This window comes from Drosophila arizonae, chromosome 4 (genome assembly GCF_054131065.1).
Source record: "Drosophila arizonae isolate 15081-1271.41 chromosome 4, UAZ_ARI_1.0, whole genome shotgun sequence".
Taxonomy (NCBI): Eukaryota; Metazoa; Arthropoda; class Insecta; order Diptera; family Drosophilidae; genus Drosophila; species Drosophila arizonae.
In genome coordinates, this window is record NC_142924.1 from 10,946,251 (window position 1) to 10,963,627 (window position 17,377).

At 37.4% G+C, this 17,377-nt stretch overlaps 1 protein-coding gene across 13 annotated transcripts in view; it reads right to left on the bottom strand.

Moving 5' to 3' along the window:
• Positions 1-17,377, bottom strand: part of Pdp1 (PAR bZIP family member Pdp1) — a 63,069-nt gene that overhangs the window by 23,939 nt on the left and 21,753 nt on the right. For 6 of the 13 annotated variants that reach the window (XM_089469225.1, XM_089469229.1, XM_089469222.1 and 3 more), the window contains exons 2-3: positions 3,196-12,098; positions 1,052-2,628 (exon numbers count right to left, since the gene is read on the bottom strand). The exons of 5 other annotated variants lie outside the window; for them this stretch is intronic. In XM_089469225.1, the coding sequence (XP_089325351.1) occupies positions 1,052-2,387 (1,336 nt within the window). In that variant the 5' untranslated portion in view covers positions 2,388-2,628; positions 3,196-12,098. The remainder of the gene's footprint in view (positions 1-1,051; positions 2,629-3,195; positions 12,099-17,377) is intronic. 2 more of the 13 variants (XM_089469224.1, XM_089469223.1) reach the window with 2 other exon arrangements.

A 17,377-nucleotide genomic window follows, 5' to 3' on the forward strand; every position in this document is an offset into this window, starting at 1 on the left:
TATCTATCGATAGATATATATTTAAGTATGACAACATTTGTGTAATTCCATTTAGAAAGAGATAGTGCTGAATAGTCTATACTTATTTTTACAATATATAATATGAATTTAAGCTGGCAGCTCAGTTAAATATGTTTCATTATTGCTTACATTATGCGAATAACATTTTATGTTAAGCAGCTGTTAGCAAAATAAACATCCTGTATATGGGAATTGTAAGAAAATACTGAGACAAGCAATTTGAAATTTGCGTAAAAAAAAAAAAAATTTATTCTATGAAAAAAAAAAAATAAATAAAAATGAGAGAACATTCAATTAAAAATAATAGCATAATAAAATTTTTTTAAATATTTTATTTTTTTGCTACGAGTTTATGTCTATGTTATTATTGCTTTTTAAGTACGATCGACTTAAGAATTTCAATTCTGCCTATGATCATAAAACGTAGCTTAATTGAATTTTAATTAGGAGTTAAAATATTTTGTTAATACATAAATCTATATAACCAAAACGCCACAGTGAAGAAGAAGAGTTGAGTGGGAATTTGAGCTGTATTTAAGTTTTTTTTGATTGAGAGATATGTATATACGTTATACTTTGAGAATACGTCCAGTTAACAGCTGACTAAGAGCAAGACTTACTAGTTAGACTTACTAGTATTGTAAATGTGTAGAAGCAACTGTTAATAACATTTTCTCAGCTGAAATTAACAGCTGCTATTGCTAGTCAAATTTAAGTCAAATCTGCTTAAAGCAGCATTAACTTAACAGCTACAGATAATTCCCCTTTGCGCTCTTAACAGCTGTCGATCAATGTTAATAGACAGATTAGAGCTGCACTTTAACATTGCTGTTAACAGCTTCTGCTCTATTTGTAATCTAATAGACTTTGTAATGGAAAAACCCATTATTAAACAATATTCAGGTCTGCGCGAACTTGGCTACAGCTGAATAAATATTTTCTATTTTGCATTTGTTAACAACAAATTTACTTAAATACTTTATTTATGGTAATGTTTTTAGTATTTGCTGCTCTGGCTGCGAGGACCCACCTGAGCTGGATGGCTGAAAGCGAGCCTTCAGGCTGTTCAAATGGTTTTGATGCTCGTTGGCAATGACTGCAGCTGCCACAGCACTTGCCACGTGTTGCACTGCTGAGGCATTGCTGTTGTTGCTGCTGCTGCTGCTGCTGGTGTTGGTGTTGCTGCTGGAGTTGTTGTTGTTGCTGGTGCTGTGGTTATCAGCTGAGTTGTTGTTGCTGTTGTTGCCATTGCCTGTTGCTGTTGCCGCCGCAGCAGCAGCAGCCGCCGTTGCAGCAGCCGTTGCTGCAGCTGCTGCTGCTGCCGCTGCCGCCGCCTCGTTCGTCGAGCTTTGGGCCTCCATAAAGCTGTTGCTGCGCTGATGATAATGTGAGTTCTCCTGATAGATGCGCTGATAGCTGAGCGTTGGCAACGTCCACGAATTGTTGGTTTTGTAGTGGAAATTGCCGGTGCCAAAGATCGAGTGGGTGTTGGTGTTGGATGCTGCAGCGGCAACAGCTGCTGCGGAGGAGAGTGTGTGTGCCAGCTGAGCAGCATGATGTTGGTGCTGCTGCTGTTGCTGTTGTTGTTGTTGCTGCTGCTGCTGCTGCTGATGTTGATGTTGCTGGTGTAGCTGTTGCTGGTGCGGATGATGTGGATGCAAGTGCGGATTGTGTGCATGTGGATGATGTTGCTGAGGATGTTGCTGCTGATGCTGCAGTTGATGCTGCTGCTGTTGTTGTTGCTGCTGATGTTGCTGATGTACATGTTGCTGCTGCGCGTGATGTGAGTGTTGCTGCTGCTGCAATTGCTGTTGAGCTGCAGCCACGGCAGCAGCATGTTGCTGCTGTACATGATGCTGCTGCAGCTGCTGCTGTTGTTGTTGCTGCTGCTGTTGTTGCTGCTGCTGCTGTTGCTGATGATGATGATGATGCAGCACTGCTGTTTGCTGCTGCTGCAAGTTCCAGGCATTTGCTGCTGCTGCTGCGGCGGCTGCAGCTGCTGCTGCTGTTGTTGAAGAGCTGTTGCTGTTGCTGCTTTTGCCGGAATCATTGCTGCTGACGCTGCTGCGATGGTTGTCCATTGCTGCAGCCGTCGCGCCGGATAGACTGCCATCGTTTCCGCTGTCGCTGTTGCCGCCGCTGCTGCTGCTGCCGTTGTTGTTGGTGTTGTTGTTGTTGCTGCCGGTGCTGCTGCTGCTGCTACTGTTGTTGCTGTTGTTGGCACCCTTATTGCTGCTGCCGCTGCTGCTGTTGCCGGCTACAACTGCAGCCACCTGCGAGTTGAGCTGCTGAAAGTATTGCGAGAGCGTCGCATTTGCGTGCTCCTGGACAAAGAAGCCGGCGCACGAGTTTGTATCCGAAGACATTGTTCAACACTGTTTTCTTAACACTGGTTTAGCTTTGAGTTGCAGTTGACTTTGTTATTTTAATATCGCTTAAGTGGCGACGTCTTTGTGATCGGCGTGATTATATTTGCTGCACAGCAATGAAAACTTTGGCCAACTGCCTAAAGTTGTGCGCATCTTTCACTGTTTAACAACACTGTTATTTTAGTTTTTTTCCTTTTTTAGTTTAATTGTAATTTCTAAAATATGGCAAACATTTTTGCTTTCATACGGAAAGGCGATTATTAGTATTTTTCTTCTGGCTAATAAGTTTATGGTTAATGATCATGATAATTCTAATGATAATGAGCCTGCATAATGAGCTGTGTTTGAGGTGTTTCAGTTTGTTGTGAGCTTTCTTTAGTCTGATGAGCTGTGTTAAACTATTTTCATTTGCGGTTACGGCAAATGACGCAAGAAAGTTAGTTAATTTATGATAGATAGATATAGATTTTGTTTTAAAAATCTTCCTTTTTGCCTATTTTAATTGAAAAAGTCTAATTCGAATTTAGTTTGAATTTTTTTAAAATTCAAATATAAAATTTTAAAATTGTAAAAATTAAAGTTGAAGATTTAGCTATATGTAAATTAATTAAATTTAAAATTTTATTTTTAATTTAATTTTTTTATTTTAATAATATTTTTGTATTTATTTTAAAATAAATAATAATTATAAAAAATAATACAAATTTTTGTAAAATTACAATTTTTAATTTTTAATTTTCTCTTTTTTTTTAGTTTTATTTATTTATTTATTTTGTTTTTAATTTATTTTTGTTTTTATTAATACCTTTTTCTAATTTATTGATCTGTTTTATAAATTTTTGGCTTGCTGCTTTTGTTTTGTTGTTGTAATAATTAAAATTAAAATGAAACTGTTTGAAATTGGATCTGTAATTTTAGCACTGTTGCTTGCTTGCATATGCTACAGATAAATATATCTATAACAATATCTATTATATGTTTTCTATAATGATATTTGACACTAGAGCACAATCACTGTTCACATTTGTTCATTTTACTATAGATTTATATGTACTATATATGCACGAATATATATAGTATGCGATATATCAGTTGTAGATTTTGTTTGATTTGCTTTTCTATTTGCGTTGCACTTGCTTTCTAGAACTTTGCACCTTTGAAAAGCCTTTCTTTCGACTCAATGCGCAATTGTTGATTGCCTTAGGAATTTTACAGTTTTTGAATAAATATTTATTTTGATTAACATTGTGTATTCAATTTAGTTTGTTTGTATTTTTTATTATTTTATTATTATTTCAAATTATTATTTTTCTTCTATTTGGAAAATTCTTCACAGTTTTTCGCGTTAGAGTCGCACGCGCAGTTGAACGAGAACGATTTGGACATGAGAACGCGATGCGAACGAATGCCGGGCCACAGCCGTAGCCATGGCCGAGCCGCAGTCTCAGTCACAGTCTCAGTCGCTGCCCTTGCTAGCAGCGCTGCCAGTGCAGTCACTGCAGACGCTGGCAGCGCTGTTTGTCGCAAAACGCCTACAAGAGGCAAAAAAAAAAAAAAAAAAATCGGAGGAGAGGGAGAGAAAAAATAATAAAATAAAAGTGCCGCAACGTAAATTGCAATTTTCTGCAAGTAAGTTAAAAAATCCCTGACAGCAACTTACGTAAATAGTGAAGGGAGGCCCTTAAAGTTAATAAAAATATATAGAGAAATATATGCATACATACATCTGCACATATGTTTATATATCTCTCTCTAAGCCAACTGATAAATAGCGCAAAAAGCTAGTTCGCAAAAAGGTAATAATAAATAATTTCTATAAAAATAAATACAAACATTAGTGTCAACGGCAGCGCAGCGCGGCTGATGAAAATTCAGTAAGCGAGCAGCGCAGCGAACAGCGCTGCCAGCAGCGACAGCGACAGCGGCAGCGGCGACAAAGTCACGCGGATTCCAATATGACCCAAAGCCCAACGTCTAGCAAAGTTCTAAGCACGTGTTGTGAACACACCGGGACACACACACACACATGCACACACAAACACACACACAGGGCAGCTGAGACTGAGAGTCAGTTAAGCGCACACACACGCATTCACATGCCATACACATACATATGCACAGGCAGAGGCAGAGGCAGAGGCACATGCATATGCACACACAGGCAAACGTTGGCGCGCACGTTGAACGTTTCGTTGCATTTGGCATAGTTAAAGTAGCTAAACACACATGCACACACACAGCTACAAATATATGCAAGCTCTCGCTCTCTCGCTCTTACTCTCCCATACAGTTGGCAAAAATAAACAACAACAACAACAGCAGCAGCAGCAGCGGCGACCACCTCATAGACAAAAGCTGACCGCTGCAAGTCTTCCGTTTCCTGTTCTAATTGCTTTTCTCTCCCTCACTCTGTGTGTGTGTGTGTGTGTGTGTGTGTTTGTGCCACAAAAGTGATTAAAGTATCGATGACGATGGTGAGCTTCGAGCTTTGAGTGTGGCACGCGCACAAACAAATTAATTGGCTTGCAACACGTGACGTATGCGTAATTTCATGGAAAGATTCGTTTGCATCTGCTTGCTGGCTGGGGTTGCCTTGGCGACCTTTTTAAGCCCCAGGTGCAGCGTGATTCGAAGGGAAATAATTTCCATTATTTCCATCATTATTATTAGAAATTATATTAATTAAGCGCTGTACATAAAAAAGGTGATTTTATTTTTGCAAACAATTAAATGTTCAGTTAATTCGCCAATTTATCTACTTTTCTGGTAAATTCATTAGGGCTCTGAGCAAACGCTCGATTCGAGAAGTTTCGATTGTCTATCAATGATGTAAAAGCGTAGAATTATCTAGGCTTATGTACTACGTAAAGCTCTTAGAAACGAAAGAGAGAAACCTGAAGAAAAACTGTGATAGGGAGCACTGGAAATGGAACTCTCAAAGTGGAGCAATGAGAATTGGAGTAATGTATATATGAAGCAAAGGCAATGCCATTACTCTTAAGAAACTGAAAGCCCATTTCAAAAATTGTAAATTTAAACATTACAAAACTCTAAGTGGGGAATGCATATATATAAACAATATGAATATTCGTAGAGAAGGAATTGAGTAAATAAGTAAAAAGTGAAAAGTTCTTAAATATTATAATATCAACAAATGAAAATGAAATACCCGCAAAATAGTCAAATGGAAAATTTACAAAACATGATTAATTGAAAACAAATAATATAGAAATCTACAGACAATATATTGTGTAAAGTACGTTAATTAAAATATATAAATCGAACAAAAACAAATGGTTTCTTATTAATTAAACTAAAAATAGTATTGAATTCTTATCATTTAAATGAAGTGTAAATTTAAATGCTCGCATTTAAAAATATATGTTTGCATATGCCATAAATAGATTAACAACTATTTTTAAACAAATTGTGAACCCTTGCACTCGTTCACGCTGAGCTGAGCTTAAGCTTCGTCAAGCAGCTTAGCTGTTTCACATGTCAACAGACCATCTCTCTCCCTCTCTCTTTGCATTTCCCTCTTCCTCTCAGTCAATCAAATCCGAACGGTACGCATCTGGCAAACAAATCAAGCATACAACCCGTGATCCGTTTATTTCTGAATGCACAGCAACAAGTCGCAAATGTTCGTTGTTTGCCGAGTCTCCTGGCTGTGGGTCGTGCGTCTGCCAATAGCGCGCAGCGAAGCGTAAAGGATTCCCACAGCGTGCGCTGCCATTGGCGCAGCTGCTTCGTGTGCGTCGTTCGCCAATCAGAGCAACAGGCGCTGGCAACAGTTGCCAAACGATGCGTTGCTGTCAACGCCAGCGACGACGCGTCGGTGCCGACGGCGACAGCGACAGCGACAGCAGCAGCGGCTGCGACGCAAGCGAAGCGACAAACAGCTGCTGCGACGTCGTTTGTCGTCGCCGCATCGTTGTCAGGTTTTCTATTTGTTTTGCTGTCAGTTGCTGTGTTGTTGTACTATCACGTTTAGCTACCACGTGCGCCGGCCTCCGTTTTGCACATGTGTGTAAATGCGAGCGGGCAACTGTGTCCATATATGTGCGTATGTATGTGTGTAATCAAAAGCACACACACACACCCATATATATGTATATAAATACTTGCCTGCAGTACCGCAATGAATGAGCGTAGTCAAGCACAGTGAGCGAGCAGAGTGAGAGAATGAGCGCGCGCGAGAACAAAACAAACGCTCAAAATAGCAAAGAGGAAGAGCGCCGCAGCCTAGACGCTACGACAATACGAGAAGCAAGAAGAATAAGCAATGCACAAGCAATACGCTAGACGACTGCAGAGTTGTTGTTGTAATTGCTGTTATTATTATTTTCTTGCAGGCTAAAGCAATGCATCGCACACACACACACACATACAGCATGCCAATGCACAGCAGAAGCAGCCGCATCAATGACTCACACACACACACACACACGCACTCACATACTGAAAGTTTGACATGCAAGAAAGGGAATACGCAAAAATATCTGGAGAGTTGAGTTGAGTGAGACAAAGGAGAGCATAGCAGTTCACTCCATCTGACTCGCTCTCTCACACTTGCACTCCCCGCCTTTGAGCACTTAGCTGTTCCCTGTCAAAGTAAACAAAATAATTGTAACAATTACAAATGGGGGCGTGTCAATGAAGGGGAGGGCTAGGCAGTTAGCGCTTGTTTGCCTGCTGCCCATTGCTGTTTATTTATTATAATTTAAATTTTTTTGTTCATAGCCTAATTGAACACACACACACATACACATAGAGAAAGAGAGAGATAAACACACACAGTTGTATTTGCATTTGACGACTATTAATAGTTGCTGTCAGTCGTTATACACGTGCTTTACTGTACAGCCATTCGAGTGCTCTCAACTTGCAGCACTCGAACAATTATTTGAGATGTGCTTAAACGTAGTTTTTTTTTTTCATTTTGACAGTTGACCCAGTTGAAAGATATACTAGATAGTTATAGAGACTATATATCAAATGGGGCAGCTCGATATAGTAGAGTATTAAAGTACATAGTTTTAATGGGCAATTCGAATAGGCTTTTCAGCTTGTTAGTTAAGATACATACATATATACATAGTATATTCGTATTTATAAATGTTATATGTAAAACGATAACAATATGTTGTACATCCTTTATTTTAAACTCATTTTACTTTTATAGAGATGTATTTCCATAGCCCAAGCTCTACACATTTCTGTTGCCTCAACTGAAATTAACTGTTCTTAACTTATCTATTAGCATATATTTCAAAATTTGGCATAAACAAAAATACTAAATGATTTAGTCACTAGAACAACAAAACTAGAATCTATCAAAGTACCGTTAGAAACGTATAAAAATAGTCATATAAATAGCAAATGGAAGACGCGCATTCATATGGTAATCAATTGAGATGTCTGATGAGAAACGAAAATATATGATCAAAGCAAATGTTAAATCTTATCAGCAACCGGTTCCAGTCTACACACACAGACAGACACACCTTGAAAGAGTCAAAAAGAGAGAGTGACAGAAAACATAGCTAAACATACCAAAAGATATGATAACAAAAAGCCGGTGCAAAGTTGAAGTCAATTTGTAATCGGAACGGAAATCGATTTAAGTTATTTAATAAAAATAAAAATAAAATAAGTAATTGAAATTAAACTTGGCCCAGTCAGCGCTAAGCAATGCAGCCCCTGGCTTATTAACCTGTAGAAAATTTGAGCTTTAATTTGAAGCGCGCTAACTGAAAGGAAAAGAAGGCAAAGGAAAAGGAAACCGCAAATGGCAGTGCTGCTGACGTCGTTGACGGCGCATCGACACGCAGCGCCAACATGTGACACTGTGTGCGAGCCAGACGGAGAAGGAGAAACAGAGGCAGCGGAAGAAGCAGCGGCAGACGCAGAGCAAAACACGAAATTTCATTGCAATTTGTTGTCGTAGGCAACACAGCGCGGAAAAAAAAAAAAACAAAAGTGCAAAAAGAATTGAAATTAATTGCAATTGGCCGAAAGGGGGCGCTACACACGTGTTGCTGCGCGCGTTCTGACTTTTGTGTGCGGAGGGGAGAGCGTCTGTGGGATGCGCCAGACAAGCTGCCTACAGCATGAGAAAAAAAGAAAACATCAGCAGAGCAGCGGCAGAAGCAGCAGAGCGGAAGAGCGACAGGCGCGCGCTAACACGACAGACAGCAAAGCTTTGGAGCATCAGCTTTTACCGTTGATACGGCAAACTGCCAACAGAGGGCGCTGCAATTCGAAAGCTTTGCTGCTGCTGGTGCTGCTACTGCTGCTGCCAGTGTTGCTGGCGTGCACACATAAAAAAGTAGCATACAAAATAGTAGTAGCCGTACAAATTTGTTTATTTATCAAACAGCCATTTATCGATGCGTGCAGCAAAATCGATAAAAATTTCTTATCAGACAGTGATTTAATTAAACGAATATGTCCAATTGATTGATTGATACACAATGGCTGCCAGTTTAATTAAGCAAATATATCAAATAAATTAAAGACAAATAATCAACAAGCACACACAGAAATTTCATTCAAATTGGAATTGGAGTGAAAACATTTTTGGCTCTTAATTGTGCGTGTGTTCTCCCTGTCTCGCTCACTTTCGCGATCTTTTTCTCTTTCTCATTCTTTTCATCTCTGTGAAATGTTATAAATAAATCGTGTTAAAACATTTGCGTTTCATTCACAAAAAAACGACAAAAGTGCGAGCGAGACGGAGCACAGCCCATTGCCAGCTGCCAATTGTCGCCGTTAGATGGCGCCACACATACGCTATTCTGTTGTCCAGTCGGTTTGTCGGTTCATTTGAGTTAGATCCTACACAAACCGGTATTAACGACATTATTTATGCTCCAGCTGACAACCGGCAGCTTCCAGTGGAGATTATATCAAAATAATTGGCTTGCAAATACTAGCGGGGGATTTTCTAGTCGAGCCAGACAAAGCCGAAACAATTGCCTTCAATCAGCAAAGACTGCAAAGCTTTTGTTGTAAAACTTTTGCAATTTGTTGTTGTTATTCTCATGTTGAGGGCAAGGCAAATGGCGGAATGATTGACAGATGAACTAATTGACAGAGTGATGGGCTGACTGATTGACAGAATGACTAGCAGATTGAGTGACAGACTGGGTAATTGATTGACATATTGACCAAGGAATGATTGTGTGAATGACAAACTGATAGGAAAATAGATTGACTGAGAATTGACATTTTAGCTGAATGAAAGACTGATTGAGCGATTGACAAACTCTACTGATTAAAATATTAACTGATAGTCAGATTGATTGATCGATTGAACTTTTGACTTAAGGAATATTTGATTGATTGACCAATGATGATGAGAGAGATTAATTATATTAATTATTTCCTTAATTTTAAAACTTTATGTCCCAGAAGTCGCGATGTAAGAGAAATGCAAGTCAAAGAAAAGTGAGGTAAAACTTTTCATAGAAAACTTTGCGCTGAAAGTTTTCTTTTTCCATGCTAAAGTTTTCTTTTCTTTTCTCTAAGTTTATTCTTCTTTGCTCCGTTTTACGATATTCGTTTTAATTCTTTTCGCTTTTCCTGCTATTCAAAGTTTTTCTTTTTTCTATTTGTTTCCGCATTGACGTATTAAATCAACTATTTAAATATATATTTACCTAAAATAAAAAAAGAAAATATTAGCACGAGCAACATTTTCAGCCTTACGCTTTGTGCGTCATTCGTAAACGTTGGCAATTGTTTTTTTTTTTTACACCAGCATTATAATGCTAAAGAACTTCGGCAAAAATTTGGCGGCGTCTTTCATATTGGCCACAGTTTCTAGTGATTTATTTAGTCGAGCATAAATTTCAGACATTTTAGATATATGTACATATTGATGAGTCCCCGAATAGAACTACACAAATATTTCCAATTTGTTGCCTCTAAGTACACACAGGAAAAGAACTGTTAACTCGACTAATTCCTCGAGCTTTTCAACAAAAATATTTGCGACACTTTTTTCCCTTTTCGTTTTACTTTGACAGTTCTAAAAATGTGTTAACAGCAAAAAAAAAGAAACATAAATAAAATCAAAGGCGCGTGTTAAATTTCAAATTTTCATGTAGCTCAAAATGTTGCAACTATTTCAAAAGCTAAACTAAAATTTGTGAAAATTACTTTGAAATGCCTAACGAATGACAAATGCCTTTTACCTCGGTTCTGAATGTTGAAGTGGGTATATAGGGTTACTGAATAATCCAAATAGTAGATATGATATGGAGGTATATATTCATTGCTGTTCAGAATGAAAAGTTGATTTTAGCTAGTGAAAGTTGATTGCTAATATGACGTATACTTAATATTAAGTAGCATAAGGAGTATTATTATTATTTTTTTTTTTTTCTTTTAAGGGCTTATGATACTTAAATGTTATTTAGAAAGTAAAAATTGAGTATGAATAGGCATATATATATTTTTTTAAATATTTTCTAGCACTTTTTAGCATTTATCACTTAGGTTCGGGTATTTTCTAGCAGATCATTCCGTTTTGTTTTTTGTTTCCGTTTCGAAATGGAAATTAACTCGAGCTGTTGCCCGAAATGATGTAACCGCGTTTTCTAATTGCCGTCGGGCACAGCTCGCATGTGAAACTACTTCGAACTGGCAATGCAGTCCCCCTTACCCAATACCCCAACAACAACAGCAACAACAACAATTGCAGCCCCCTTTTCAGCTAGAATCGCCGACAGCTCTGCATTTGTTCGGCTCGGTTCGACGGGCGTTAATTGAGCTGCTTATTGTTATTATTATTATGAATTGTGAATTGTCTGTTTTTTTATGGCTGTTAGAATTATTATTGTTGTTGTTGTTCTTACTGCTCTGCCTGTGTTAATTGAGCATGAGATATTTGCTAAGCTCATCCGAAAAAAGATCCCCCAGCGTATTAAATAATTTACTTGTCTTATTTCCCAAATTTTTTTTTTTAAACAACCTCAATGTAATTTTAATTTGCCAAATATAATTCGTAATGAAAATATAATTATATGAGAGTGAACAACAAATTAAATTTTATATTATAATCTATAATAATGTTTTATATAAATTTGTATATATTTCTATAAATTTTACAATTTTTAAATATAGCTTAAACGTAATTATGAACATTTATATAAATAATTTTACCTAATATAATTGTTTTAAACAAATTTGAAAAGCCCTGAGCGCAATAAATAAACAAACAAAATATTTAATTTACATTTAAAATATTAAAAAAATTTTTTTTTTTATATAAAAAAAAAATTTTTTTTTTAATATTTTCCTTTTTTTAATTCAAAAAGCTTTCTTTATTTATTTAGACTTTTAAGCTTTCGACTTTTGCTCACTTTTTCACTTACAATTAATTTCTACAATTTAAATTCACTTAAAAGTTTGTCCAAAAGTTTTCCCCCTGCCACCCCACTGGGATAAGCGTGTTTGGAAAACACTTTTCCTCTGGCACACTTATCAAATTAGTTGCAAAAAAAAAAATAGCAGAAAAATGTTGTTGTAGTCGAAAATATTTGTGCACATCTTGCACTTACACTTAATTAATGAAATTAAGACATGAATTGAATAGAATCTGCAAAATTTTTGGCATAGACTAGGGCAGATTGGGCGGCGAGTTCTACTCACCCACGTGCTGAGAATTCATAGGAGAAGCAAAAGGAATTTGAGACTCACCTGCAAAGAGAGCAAAACAAATAGAAATTCAATTAAATGCGAAATTTATAGAATATGCTAAAGATGCATGTGTTTCGGTCTGATGTGATTAGACTACGACTTGGACGTGGACGTAAGGGGTATATTGGCTTTCAGTTATATGAAGTTCAGATTAAGGTTTTTCTTGGGTTTTCTTTGGGTAGTTGTAATTACAGTTATAGAGTTGATATTAATAAGCTTAAGTAGAGAACGACCAAGAATATATTATAAATACTCCCATAACATAGCTCGAAATTTCTTCTCAGAGTATCACTAAAAGAATCTCCATATTTTCAGCACTCAATAAACCTTTAACAATAATAATGAATTATCAAAAAGTCTATACAGTAGAATATTTGAGAATTACTAAAATGCATTCAAGCTAAACCAAACTAATTGGAACGATTCCAAATGATTCAAAGAATTTTCACTGTTCCTACATCACGAACGAGTATTCGACAGTCGTTTATGCTTCGCAAACATTTCCGCTGCTCTTTTCTGTTATTTTCGACTATTTGGGCAATTAAAAGTACAAATCTAATAAGCAGAGTACACACAAAAATGCCCATAGAGCAGAAATTCGTTTGCTGCAGGTGTGAAGGGAGGCAGGTAAAGGTAGGCAGAGCAAGCAGGTGACTGAATTCATTAAGGAAAAACACAAAAGTCAGCATGTCAGCTAGCTAGAAAGAGATGTAGAGGGAGAGAGAGAACATCAAATCTCCCTGCCTTGCAATCATATATAAATTTGTGTGCCAAAAAAAAAAAGACGGAAAATAAGGAAAATTCAAACAACAAAGTGCAACGAGTGAAATTTTCATTTAGAAAATTGTCGCCAGTTTTGCTTTTTTTTTTTTTTTTTTTTTTTTTTTGACACTTTAGCTACTTGTTTTAATGGCCAAAATGTCTTGGGTTACTCTGACACCCACACAAAAGGCCAAAGCTAACTGCAGTTTTTATTGATTTAGCTGCAGTTAAAGCGAAGCATATACAGTTCGAAATATGTGTATATATGTGTGCATATATATAAACATAAAAGTCGGCTCATTAAGTATGCAAACATTTGCCCAGTTTACCTCTCTCCCTCTCTCCTATCTCTCTCTCTAACTTCCCTCAGCCAGCTGTCTATTTCGCATTACGCATACGCCCCATTTGCTCGCGTTTTACAAGTTGGCACCTTAGCCATACAAATTTGATGGATTCCATTGAAATGATCAAAGCCAAACAATATTGGCAAACAGCCGTTGCTTATTTGTGTATATATGATATATGAGATATTTATATGTATATGTATATACAGGTGTATATGATATTTGCCTATTATGCCACAGATATCGCTGCGATATTGTTTCTTATTTTATTTCCCATACGCAACTGTAAACACCTTTCTTTGTTTTGTTTAAATCAATTGATTTCTGTATTTATTACTGATTTTTCGGGATACGGTAAATGCTGCAAGTGCCTGCTATAAGAGTATTATTGACTTCTGTGTACCTCAAGTCTGAGGCAAGTTGATACCTTTAACTAGCTAGAGATCAAATGGCATGCTGTTTGGGTTTTCGAATACCCTGTAATTTATGGAAATAGGTATAATAGAATTAAACAGAATTACTGTTACTTAAGTGTATTTATGTTTAAACATCACAAAATGTGGCTGCAATGGAGCATTCTTTTCTCTTACTTTAGTTTTAAGGAATTGCTCGATAATTTAATATTTCTATTTTATATATAATTTATAATGAAAACATCTTTGTATTTATTATATATTATACAGTAGAATTTCGATAGCTCGAAATGGCAAGGGGATCAGTTTTTTTTTTTTTTTCGATTTACACAGAAATTCAAATTATCAAGAATTATTGAGAACGAATTTCTTGCAAGGGAATACCATTTTTTTTTTTTTTTATTTATTGCAATTTTTGAATTATCGAGATTCGACTGTAGTAAATATCAATGAATATTTTAACATATATTATACTATATACGCTACTCCAGTTGAGTAAAATTTAATATCATCTAGTATAATAAACCAATCACCCATTGTAGCTTCCTTTGCCATCAATACCCATTTAAACAGTTTGACTTAGTCTGCTCCATGCAAGTCCTTGAAGCAGTTTCAAGTCGAGCACAATCTCTATATAATATATATTCAACTTGTATGTATATTCAACTCTATATATATATATATATAGTCAACTTCGCTGTCAACTTTAATTGATTGGCATGCTCTTTTGGCTATCTACACATTCGAGTTGCTCTTGCATTAGCCAGCATTAGCTTAATTATAGCCGAGTTGATATTCATTCTCATTTCACGTTTAATTGACAACAATAACAATTTCGCCGTCCACTTACAATTCGCGCTCCCCCTGCCTCTCTCTCGCTCATTCTATCATTCTCTACTCGGTTTTCCTTTTCGCCCGCATTTTCCGGCCACTAACCGCAACTTAATTGAAACGAAAACCAAAAAATTTTAATGAAGCTGCCATCGCATTTTTATTTGCCGCGGCTGCTGAGCATTCTTTATCTTCATTCTGCATCTACTTATCTCTCCCTCTCTCACTCGGTCTATCTCTTCTTCCTTTTTTTTTTTCAGTTTTCTTTTTGCTCTATTGGCACTTTATTTGTGTTTTATATTTTATTTTTTTATTTTTTGGTACATTGTCGCCGCTGCAGTTGCTGCTTAAGTGTTTTTTATTTCAATGAAATGACTGTGGCTGCGCCTCACCGCTCCCGCTCTCCACCCCTCTCTCACTCTCTCTCTCTCTCTCCTCCTTCACCCACAGCCGTGAATCGACAACTACCGCTCGACGCTTTCATCAAATGCAAAGCATTCACAATTTCTTGTTGCCTTGCGCACACTTTTGTACACTTTATATATTTATACGTTTCAATTTGCACTTTGCGCGCATACCCTGTAATTCGAGAGTGCGTAGCATATAATGGACTGAGCGCACAGTTCATAGGAATTATAATACTTAATCTGTTTGTATTAATTGGCGACATTTAAAACTGGCCAAGGGGCAGAAATTTAGTTTGCTCTTCTGAGTAGCTCTCTCCCTCTCTTCTGTTCTTTGTAGGTATTTCTATCCTACTCTCTTTGTAATTACATTTATAATAATGCACCATATTTTTAGCTGTACTGAGAAATAACTCACTTGGTATACTTTTTCTCTCTTTATGCCTCTATAACTGATCGTTATACATATTTTCCCTTCTCGACCTTCCCCTCACGCCTAACTCCCTCAGCACCTTCCACTAGCTTTGCTCTCTGCATTGCTCACTTTCGTTGTGGAACATTCTCTCTCGCTCTCTCTCTCTCTCTTTCTTTATTTGTGTGTTTATATCTCTCTCTCTCTCTCTCTCTCTCTCTCTCTCATTGCTTCGTTCTTGCTAGTTTAAGGCATTCTCCTCCCATTTGCTCTATCTCTATCTCTCTCTTACTCTCTCTTTCTCTATATCATTCTCAGTCAGTCTCTCAGACACAGTCTCTATCTCTTAGTCTCTCTCACTCGGTCTCCCGCTTACTTTCTATTTTTTCATATATATATGTCACTTGTCTATCATCTCTATCTGTCTATCTGTCTCACACTCTCCTTCTCTCCCTTTCCCTTTCCCTCCCTCTTAACTTCTCTCCTTGAACAAGTCTTCAGCTTTTGCCTTCTGCCATTCTCTCTACCCTACACACATGCCCCTATATTTTACAGGGTATACCGCTTGTCGATCAGCAGCATTTCCTGCATTTAGCTTTTGCCATTTACCTTCTGCTGAGTGCAAGATGCATGTTCATTGCATTTGCTACACTTTTGTTTTTATAGTCATGTGCGTGTGACAGAGTTAGAGAGAGAGAGAGAGAGAGGCAGCGCCAGCAGGTGTGAGGGGGAAATGAAGAGGCAGACAGAGACAGAAAGATGGGTTAAGGGGGTTCTCACGCGGGTTAAACGCACCTCAATTTCAGCTATGCACGACTAATTATTGACAGGCGAAATGCCTTGGGAAACTACGCGATGCTCGCTTTATCTATTATGCTCTTAGTATATTTGCTGTTGTTGTTGTTGTTATTGTTGTTGTCGGTTGCTTTTATATTTTGATGGTAGATCTAACAAATTAAGTCAATTTTGGCAGCTGCTACAAAATTGTTGTTGTTAATGCAGTGTCTCATTCGCCTTGCCAGCCAAAGCACTTGGCTCTTGCCTTGCCTTGCCTTGCCTAGTCTTCGCTTCTGCCTAGACTAGACTGGCCTAGCCAGCGTGTTAATTGAATAAAAAGTGTAGCATGTGTAGCAGCAGCAGCAGCAGCAGCAGCAGATGGGGCTAGAGGGGCAGGGGACGTTAGGTGTGGCAAGATGTGTAAAAGAAAAACTTGGAGCAGAAGTGCAAGCTATGAAAATAGTTGAGAGCGCACGCTTTTGCCACTCAAGTGGCTAGGCAGCAGCACGTTGTTGTCATTGCTGTTGTTGTTGTTGTTGTTGTCGTCGTTGCTGTTGCCAGCTGCCCTAGCAGCAGCAACAACAACAACAAGTAGAGCAGTGCAGAGCACTTGTAGCTACTTGTAGCTACTGCAGCATCTAGCTGTATCTTGTATATCTCCTCTGTGTGTGTGTGTGTATATATAATAAACGCAAATTGACTAGCTCGAGGGAGATAGAGAGATAGAGAGAGAGAGAGATAGTGTAGACAGAGAGAAGCGGCGAGCGCAGGGCAGCTGGCAGCTCGTGACACTTTAATCTGCCGGATAAGGTAAATAGACAAAGTAGCGCATTAGATCACAAAATACACAGCGAGCTTTAGATGTTAGTTACAATGTTACTTGCTGTTGTTGTAGGTTGTTGTTGTTGTTGTTGTAGCTATTGTTGTTGCAGCTATTAAACAAGCAATGACTGACATTAGTTGTGGCTATGACCTAAGCCTCAGCTAATGCAGCAAATCATTTCCAACAAAAAGGTGTCACAATATTTATACGAACTTTGTGCTCATTATTTGTTTATTTTACTTCAACTTGCCAGTCATGATGGATTGGTACTGTATATTCATATATAATAGGCTATAAAAATATTAAAAAATTAAATACTACAAAGTGCAAAGAACAAGTAAAATCTATTTATATAGACTCTGTGCTTTAAGCAATTCAAATTAGAATTAGACTTCGAGTAGCAGCAAAAACATAATAACAGAGTTTAGTGAAGCTTGCTAACAGCATCATGTTAACATAATAAATACTTAACAGTAGTGCATTTGCCAGACTTGGGCATTTTCTATGCCTTTT